Genomic DNA, 10,104 nt, shown 5'->3' with positions numbered 1-10,104 from the left:
CTTGGAGCGGTGACTACTTTACAACACACACAGAGACCATGGGGAACACAAGTAGCCCCCCTCCAGAAGGAAGGACAGTGTCAGCACCAATTCAGAGATGATTGGAAGATCTACAGCCGAGTGATACACAAATAAGATACATTGTTGTTCAGAGTTTAGGTGCATGGATGCAATTTTAAGGTTTAACTCCGGAGTTTACTGTCACTTTAAATTAGATCAGCCAGATTGAAAGGGAAAATGCCCCATTAGGTTTGAGAATCTCATTAATACATTTTGCTTTTTCTTTCTCTTTGGTCTATCCAGATGTATCTTCATGTGTCCGAGCTGACAGGAGCGTCATTGTCTCTACAATATCTGCAGGTAGCTGGAGAATCATCTTATACACTCTTTTCACAAGGGTCTTAACCTCCTTTCTTTCAGTCACATGGAACTTATCCATGTGTACCGCTTTTATCAACTGCTACAGCCATAAGCAGCTAATGGAAAGGGTCATGTGATGTGATCAACAACTGCCATTTGTTTCATGGTAGAGTGCTGATGTCCCGATGGACTAAATTCAACAACCAAAATCAGTCATGGTAGAAGGTTAAAGCTGAACTTTAGCTTTACCTTTTTCCCCACACTTGGCTTGGGTGTTAAATCTGAGTACTCCCAATTCCCTGCAAAGTTGCATCTCCACAATATACAAGATGTTCCTCGCTTACCGACTTACCTGTTTTGCGACCACTCGCACTTACGACGGACCACCGATCGACCTCCGACCTTGCGCGTCAACGTCAGTGCGCCGTGTCGCCGGCGGAAGTGGTGTCCTCCGATCTTCACTGCGGGTCCCGGTAAGTATTTTCATTGCCCGATGTACAGTACACTGTTCGGTACTGTACATCGGCAACGCTATACAGTACTGTATAGAGTTCCTCACTTAACGACCAATCCGTTTAACGACCTGGTCGTAGGAACGGAACTCGGTCGTTAAGTGAGGAATACCTGTAATCCTTTTGGAGCTGCAACAGCTATCTTGAACCCACCCCTTATTTCATGTCTGAATGACCAGCATCACCGATCCTCTCTCCTGATCTGTACCGTCGTTGCACCTCCATTCACAACTTTTAGCGTTCTCTGCCATCAGTCATTTTACTCTTCATGTGCGGGGGCGATCTTCAGGGTCACTGTACTGGTGTTCCTGAGTATTACATGAAAGGGCACGTCCTCAACAGACATGCATGCTCCTGATTAGCTGTGCAATTTCCTGATCAGTTGCTTGATTACGTTCTAATACTGTACATATGCATAATATGGCTACATTACAAGTCAGCTTTCATTATGTTTTTGGTTTATTTTCTCAAAAACAGAGAATATATGAAAGACTTTGAACTCATTTCTCTGGAACTCCACATGTGAACTACTAAAATGTTTTTTTTTTTCATTATTTTGTAGCACTTGGATCTTCTGGTGAGAGACTGGCAGGATCCTGACCGCTGTGGCCGTGAAGCCGGTCGTGACTACCTGCAGCATGAGAGTCAGGTATGGTGGTAGAAGTGAGGAGGGCTGAGAAAAGGACGGGTTTGTTTTACCTTCATCAGTGGAAAACATTCTCCTGTATGTACTCTATGACGTCATTGATATTCTTCAGTTTCTTAATTGTTCTCCTCACTTATAGTCAGCAGCGGTAAATCCACCTAAAACCTTTTTTGTGGACATATATTTTTTTTTTTTATTGCTGTCCCCATTTTACAGGTTTGTCCTTACTTCCTGTCTATTGAAGGGTGTCCAGCCAGTGATGTATTTTGGTTTTGTGCTGCCCTAGGCAAGACTAAATTCGGGCACCCCCCTCAATCTAAATTTGCCACACCCCATCCTGTTTAGGACATTTTGCACAACCCACTGGATATAGCTCACACAGGGTCTCAGAAGAGCTGTGTGGGGTCTATGGTGGGCTGTGCAGGGTCTCAGGAGGACTGTGAATTGTCCCTTTCCCTGCATACATGTGCTGCTCCTCTTACCTGCAGCTCGAAGTGCCATTAGTACCAACCGGATACATTGCAGTCCCCATCCTGCTTCTGGGACATCCCACCATCAAATCACGTGAGCAATATGGCCAGCGACAAGCCACCCGCTGCTTCTCCTCCACGTCCTGTACAAATCCAGCTTGACCACATCTCACTGGGCCCTCCCCTCTACCTGGGCAGCTCTCTAATTAGGCATCCAGCCTCAGGGCCTTGCGGCCGCCTAGTTTGCCTCATTAGGCAGCCACTGCTTGCTGATTCTGTGCTGCCCAGCCTCAGACCAATGGACAAGTGCCCAGTATGCCCAGAGGCAAGTCCGGTCCTGTCCACCTCATTGGTTTGGGGCAGCCTTTTCTGCCGCCCCCCCCTGGAAAGTGCCACCCTAGGCAAATGCCTAGTTTGCCTTGCAGTAGATACACCCCTGTGTCCAGCAGAATAGAAAGTGAGGGTTTTATTGCTGAATGTGTCCCAGTTAGGATCAATTGGCTGCTTTGGTCAGTTGAGCACCAGTGCTATGACCTCAGCAACACAATATATGCATTTGTGAATCCTTTGTCCTTGGGTCATTTTATATATAAAATCATAGATACACTATATGTCCAAAAGTTTGACGTCTGACCATCACAATTACATTATGTGGCCAAAGGTATGTGGACCCCTTTCAAGTGATTGAGTTCAGGTGTTTCCAGTGAAGGAAATTAATTCTATGGCATGCAAGAACAATTGTGCTCTTCCAGGCTTCTGGCGACAGTTTGGTGAAGACCCTTTTCAGTTCCACCATGACTGTCCCCTGTGTACACAGCCAGCTCCATAAAGACATGGTGTGACCAGTTTGGTGTAGAGGAACTCGACTGTCCTATACAGAGTCTTGACCTCAACCCTACTGAACACCTTTGGGATGAATTGGAACGCCAATTGTGAGCCAGATCTTCTCATCCACCATCAGTACCTGACCTCACTCTCTTGGTCAAATTGGCACAAATTCACACAAAGCCAGTTCCATAAAGACGTGGTTTGACCAGTTTGGTGTGGAGGAACTTGAGAGTCCTTCTCTCAGCCGTGACCTCAACCCTACTGAACACCTTTTAGGATTAATTGTAACATCGAATGTGAACTAGGTCTGCTCGTTCAACATCAGTACCTGACCTCAGAACAGAAATTCCCACAGACACCCTCCAAAATCTTGTGAAAGGCCTTCCCCAGAAGAGTGGAGAATGTTTTAGCCACAAGGAAAGGCTACTCCACAATGATAGCCATGGCTTTAGAATGAGATGCCAAAAAACTCATATAGGTGTGATGGTTAGGTGTCCATAAAACTTTGGCCATATGCTGTATATTAATAATGACCACGGGCAGGGCCCTCCTTACCATCTTGTCTTGAATTGTATTGTGATTGTAATGTCTTCCTTATATTGTACAGCGCTGCGCAAACTGTTGGCGCTCTATACATCCTGTATAATAATAATAATGACCAAATTAAATATTACCTGAACATATTATTATTGTTGTTACAGAAACTAAGGCTGCGGAAGGGTTCGGAATACCGCCTTTTGCTGGAGACTCTTAGAAGTCCATCTGTCAGCGGCTTCCTGTTGCCCCACCCAGGAAAAAGGTTCCTGAGATCCAGTGAGGGCAGCTTGGCAGGTAATTCAGACCTCCGGGACTGTTGCTGTGTAGACTCTTTTTTTTTTTTTTACAGATTGCTTATTTACATTTATTGCGTAGTGTATCTTAGTATCATAGTATACACTGAGTGGCCAGATTATTATGACACCCCCATCAGTACTTGGTTGGGCCGCCTGGTGACTCCACGAGATGATGAAAGGTGATGCGAGGAATCTGACACGGCACTGTTGCCCTTCTGTTGTCTTGTACCAGTCTTGCCCCTCCCCCGTTCTGCCCTAACATTGACTAGTCGCTGACGGCCACAATTCGCACGTTCAGACCCAGATTTTCGGCTGACAGTCCGGTCTTTAAACACTTTAACAATGAACTGCTCCTTGCTACTCGGTGTATATAATAATCCGGCCACTCAGTGTATATAATAATCCGGCCACTCAGTGTATATAATAATCCGGCTACTCAGTTTATATAATAATCCGGCCACTCAGTGTATATAATAATCTGGCCACTCGGTGTATATAATAATCTGGCCACTCGGTGTATATAATAATCCGGCCACTCAGTGTATATGTGAATCCAATCATGTAGTGCATGAAATCCAGTGTAGTAGAGTACAAAACACTTCTTACTACTCCTAAAACCAGTTCAGCTCTCCCCTATAAACCTCCTATAGAGAAGAGCGATCTTTACGTTCCTGTGATGGGCCTATTCATTCAACAATAACTTTTTAGTTCCTACAAAGTAATATATTGTATATACATTACCAGAAAGGGGGTATGGTGTTCGATAACACTTAATGTAAGGGTCCAGTCATGGTAGGAAAACTCCCAACTCCTGATCAATGGGCATTGCCAGATCAACTGGGAAGCAAGCCAGGCAATCCACCTTCCCATAGAGTAACCTGATTATTAGATGGTGATTGACAGCTCAAATGGAAGTGTGAAGCGTGCGTCCTCCTTGCACCAATCAGACAAACTTCTCATGTGGTACACGCAATGGCTCCGCCTGGTGCATTTCTTCACTGGGATTTTGTTGAATTGTAGCCCCTGACATCCTTTGTCACCATCATGTCTCTTACCAACCAGTCACACTCCTTCTGTATTCACAGACATGGATGAAGACTTCAGAGATCACCTCACAAGATACATCCTGGATCTTGTGGCAGGAATTTGGCTCCACCAGAAAACCGATATCTGCGGAGAGAGGATCACCTGCGGTCACTTGGGGAGAGCTCTGAAGGTCAGTCCATCGCAGAGAAGGCCAGAGGTCATACTAATTAAATGATACAGGCTCATAGGAAACTAGCGCATGGGGAAAAGTGTAACGATCCATAGTGATCAATCAGAATTCACATTACCGATGTCATACCACTGCAAGATGGAATCTGATTGGTTGTGAAGCAGAACTATTACAATTCTAACTATCTGCTGCTATCATGACTCATGTGTGCCTGCCCTAGGGAGGGTAAAATATTCCTAATTCTCTAGCTCAGTCACCTACATCTAATCACCATGTGCTGTGTGAAGGAAGACACTGTTTGTCCAAGACAAGGGAGGTGTAAATGTTTGTGAATCCTCCGAAATCCATTCATAGGATCTGTAAATGAAAACACGACAAGTCCCATTTGCCACCAAGGTAGAGGGAGTCGTAGTTCTCAGTGGAGTGCAAGTGGGGTGTCATTTACTACACTTGTAATCCATTGATAACTTCCTCCAACTCCATAATTAAAGGTCCATACATCGGTTCCTCCAGCTCCGTAATTAAAGGTCCATACATCGGTTCCTCCAGCTCAGTAATTAAAGGTCCATACATCTATTCCTCCAGTTCCGTAATTAAAGGTCCATACATCTATTCCTCCAGCTCAGTAATTAAAGATCCATACATCTATTCCTCCAGCTCAGTAATTAAAGGTCCATACATCTATTCCTCCAGCTCCATAATTAAAGGTCCATATATCTATTCCTCCAGCTCAGTAATTAAAAGTCCATACATCGGTTCCTCCAGCTCAGTAATTAAAAGTCCATACATCGGTTCCTCCAGCTCCGTAATTAAAGGTCCCTATGTCGATTCTTCCAGCTCCATAAGTGTCTTGCATCGATTCCTCCAGCTCCCTAATTAAGGGTCCATACATTGGTTCCATAATTCTAGGTCCCTATATCAGTTCCTCCAGCTCCATAATTAAAGGTCCATACATCGGTTCCTCCAGCTCCATAATTAAAGGTCCATACATCGGTTCCTCCAGCTCCATAATTAAAGGTCCCTATATCAGTTCCTCCAGCTCCATAATTAAAGGTCCATACATCGGTTCTTCCAGCTTCATAATTCAAGGTCCGTATATCGGTTCTTCCAGCTTCATAATGGAAGGACTGTACCTATGTGGGTACAGACCTGGAGCTGGAGGAACCGACATATGGACTTTTAGTTATGGAGCGGAAGGAGCTCTCTACAGGATCAATTGGCAATATGAATCCAGTTATTCTTTTTCTGCAAACAATGGAATGTGTCTCGGAAGTTCAGACAATGATGCACAATGTGTTCTCTTCTAGGAATTTGTCATCATGTTACAGAGGAGACAGTACAGCTTTACTACCCCCATGCAGGTAATGATTACATCATATTAAACATTGGGGTACATTGGGCACTTCTAATGATGTGTAAATATTATTCCATTAACATAAATATACATTGAGTGGCCGGATTATTATATACACTGAGTGGCCGGATTATTATATACACTGAGTGGCCGGATTATTATATACACCGATGGGCGCGGCACATCTTTTTTTTTTTTGGCTTACTTTGGCATAGGTGACAGTATCTGTTACATAAATAGACATTTGCCCGTATATAGAGATATTTCATTATTTTCAGCAGTCTATCTTTTTACCACTCTCAACATCACGACTTTGCACGCTAAACCTTCCAAACCCGGAGGAAACTATAAGTGGCTTTTAGAAGTAAAAAAAAAAAAAAGTGAGATTTAACAAAATTTAGTTTCTACAGATCTCAATAAACCTCCATTGTGTCCAATTGTCTCATCAGATGTTTCATTCACTTGAGAACCGGAAGCACCTGAGCACCATCTTAAAGAAATTCCAGGATTTCCTGGACCAGCAGGTAGGAAAACAGACCGCTCATTACCAGCCAACCGAACGTGTTGATCAGATTTCGGCTCGGAGCTCAATTTAAAGACTGCTAATAAAGTTAGTTGTGAAAACCTGCAGCGTGGTTCTGCAGTGCAATAGAAATTCCAGCAGGGGTCAGGAGTGAGAACCGGCAGCATGGTGTGGCTGCAGTGCAGAAGAAGGTCTAGTTAGTAGATGGTAGTCCATAAGAGGAGAGAGAATGATTAGCTGATGCATTTGTAAGCAGATTGCTATGTTAAGCGGTTTATTTATAACAAATCACAGAGCCGTTCGTCCCATGAAAGTGAACATTCGTTCTGTGCAACTGGAGGCAAAAAAAATTACATTTTCTTTCCAAGTTGAATGTAATATCTGGAAAATACCTCTTTATGGCCATTAGATGGAGCTGAGGAGCAAAGGAAAGAAGTATTTATTTCCTATGCTCATCAGCTCCACCTTGTGGCCATAGTGTGGTATATTCCTAATATTACATTCAACTTCAAAATAAAATGCACAGAACGAATATTCGGGGTTTTGCAGAACGAGTGGCTCAGTGAAATGGTTATAGATACATCCCTAAGAGTAAGACAGTCGCCCGGGAAAGGAGGAAGTAGAAGAAGAAGCAGAATAAAGACAAAGGGCTCGTTAACACCAGCCCCAGGGTGTTCCGGCACTTGAGCTGCATGCATTATTTTGTCCTGACCGGACTGCAAGCATTGATGTGCCACGGGTTCTGGTGCAGGAGAACCCACTGGGGAAGGGGGGGCGTGGCTACGGTGGCATTGACTTCAATGCACTGCCACACCCCCCGCTCGCCCCAGGATGCAGTGAGCCGGCCAGGATGCAATCCAGTTCTTTCCAGCACCGATTTGTGTCGGAACGTACTGGGGCTGATGTGAACTAGCCCAATGAGAAGCAAAGGAAGGAAAGAATTTGAGAAGGAGATGGAGGGAGCTCTCTGCTCTGTTCACACAGGTTTGATGCTGGTGCCATGTTGCGCCCCATGTTCTGGTTCTATTATAAGCCGGACAAACATCTCATCCTTTCACGGTTCCTTTCTCCTACAGCTTCCTGCCAACGCTTCTCCATTTAAGGTCCTTGGAGTGAGGACATCCCGGATGAGGGCGAGGGTCAGCGAGCAGGTCGCTTTTCTTCTGGATACATATGAGGTCATCCTGGAAGGCGACAACGCTGCCGAGAAGGAGATGCTCATGGACGAGATGAAATCCCTGTTGACAGAAAAACAAGAAAGTTTCTGCACTGAATACTCAAAGCGGTTCACCAAGTGCGCAGTGGGCATCGGCTGTGCCGTAGGAGGCGGAGTCCTGAGCCTGGCTGGTGGGATTGTAGGGGCAGCAGTGGCTGGGACTGTGCTCGCCGTCGAGGCTGCAGCCTTACTAGGCAGCACAACTGCGGCGGTGGTCGGAGGGGCGGTCGGGGGCTCCGTCACACTCGGCGCTATCGGAACAGGCGTGGGCGCGGGCGTCGGTGGCGTCATCGGACACGTGGAAAAGAAAAAAGACGCAAAAGCCGAGCGCAGTACAAACGCAGAGACGTCTACAGAAGACGCCCAACATCTGATGGACGAAAAAGACTGACGCCGTTCCCGCACTCTGACTTCCTTTCCATCTGAACTCTTTGCTTCTACGACGGTTTATTCCTTCACCGGATCTTTTTATATGTGTATAGATAACAATATTTAACTTTCGATTTTGCGAATTAATAATTCTGTTGTTTTGTGTGAAAATTGGTTTTAGGATCCACATTAAAAGTTGTTTACAGAGAACAAGAATCCCCAAAAAAACTTTGTATAACGCCGGTATATTGTGGACATTCCAAAAACATGGAGGAGGATTTACCGAAGGAGAGGAGAGTCTTGTGTGAATATTCACCTTAATTATCCAGTCATGTGAAAAGCAAATTCCTGTTCACTATGAATACCCGATCGCGTGCAGGTGAAATAATACCTATAAAATAATATATGACCCTTAAATTACTCAAACATCCCGAGTCTGCGGAACAAATACTGTTCAACCCCAAACTTTAAATGCATTTGGAGAGTCAACTGCGGCGGACGTCCACTATAACACGCATCCCCTCCTGATCAGAGCAGTTTGGAATGGAGGTCACCGTTGTGACATCCGCGTCCGTCCAGTTTTTTCCTCCATCTTTCAATAGAGGAAAAAACTGAAATTACCGGACCTGGAGGGAGTAAATGGATGCGTTGTAAAGTAGTCACCGCTCCAAGCTCGCTCCCGGGATGGACTACAATCTCATGTTTAGTTTACTAATTTGTATTCAGATTTTAGTCCATTACAGGAGTGAGTTTGGAGCCATGGCTACTTTACAACACACACAGAGACCATGGGGAACAAAAGTAACTACCCTCCAGAAGGAAGGACAGTGTCGGCACCAATTCAGAGATGATTTGAGGATCTACAGCTGAGTGATATACAAATAAGCTTTAATTCTGTAAATAGATAAAGTACTTGAATGTATTTTTAAGATTTGACTTATGAATTTAGTGTCACTATGAAAACGTCAGGTTTCTAAATAAAAAAGGTCAGTTCCCTGCAAGATAAAAGGTAGTATACTCACCTTTTGAGTTCTTCTTTTGTATCTGGGAATTAATAAAGGAGATGCTAACAGCTGGAATAACAACGGATCCAAACCAGTTCCAAACTTCAACCCCCAAATCAGATCTGTGACTGCTTCTCACTTCAGCAGAGGAATCCCTCACACACAGGTGATATAGAATCGCTCTGCTCCTCCATCTAAATCTTTTTTTTCAATAAATTCAGAAGTTCTTCATAATCTTTTCTATTTGATGTCATTTCTGAATGATTTCATTTTAATATTTTCTATCTTAATTTGATTACCATAACAAAATAAAGTGAAACACTCTGGGGGGCTAAATCCACTTTAAAGCTTGCATGTGTCATAGGACATGTTATTAAAAACAGTTTGGGGGGGAGTGTGGAAGAGTTCCATTGCGTTCTGCGCCCCCGTTGAGGAGACTGACCCCCTCTACTGAGTTTTACAGTTGTCAACAGAACAGAAAGAAATGTGAACTCTTCTAATGAAGACACCAATTATCTAACAGGGGAATTCCCTCACTTTGGGGACTCACTCCCTAGTCTCTCTATCTATCATTCTCCTTTCTCTCCCTCCTATCTCTCCTCTCTCTCTCCCCCTCTCCATACAGATACTATTATCAGTAGTGGTGCCAATACTGGACAAATACTACTGAAAGTGGCCCGATACTGGCCCTCTAAATGTTTCAACAAGTTCAGCTGCATGAGGTCCCGCACTTGCTGTGGACCCCAAGCAGCCTGCTGGGAACTTTGCCGTAG

At 44.4% G+C, this 10,104-nt stretch overlaps 1 protein-coding gene across 1 annotated transcript in view; it reads left to right on the top strand.

The window, feature by feature from the left end:
• The window catches only part of LOC108801037 (RING finger protein 112-like), a 16,965-nt gene extending 8,616 nt beyond the window's left edge, over nucleotides 1-8,349 (top strand). Inside the window, exons 6-13 of the mRNA XM_018573001.1 lie at nucleotides 304-360; nucleotides 1,435-1,521; nucleotides 3,011-3,012; nucleotides 3,526-3,647; nucleotides 4,735-4,865; nucleotides 6,173-6,226; nucleotides 6,669-6,743; nucleotides 7,819-8,349. Of these exons, the coding sequence (XP_018428503.1) occupies nucleotides 304-360; nucleotides 1,435-1,521; nucleotides 3,011-3,012; nucleotides 3,526-3,647; nucleotides 4,735-4,865; nucleotides 6,173-6,226; nucleotides 6,669-6,743; nucleotides 7,819-8,349 (1,059 nt within the window). The remainder of the gene's footprint in view (nucleotides 1-303; nucleotides 361-1,434; nucleotides 1,522-3,010; nucleotides 3,013-3,525; nucleotides 3,648-4,734; nucleotides 4,866-6,172; nucleotides 6,227-6,668; nucleotides 6,744-7,818) is intronic.
• Nucleotides 8,350-10,104: the final 1,755 nt, after the last annotated feature.

The sequence above is a fragment of the Nanorana parkeri genome, unplaced genomic scaffold (assembly GCF_000935625.1).
Source record: "Nanorana parkeri isolate BGI_ZX_2015 unplaced genomic scaffold, ASM93562v1 scaffold2202, whole genome shotgun sequence".
NCBI classification, from domain to species: Eukaryota; Metazoa; Chordata; class Amphibia; order Anura; family Dicroglossidae; genus Nanorana; species Nanorana parkeri.
This window is presented reverse-complemented; position numbering and strand designations above follow the sequence as displayed.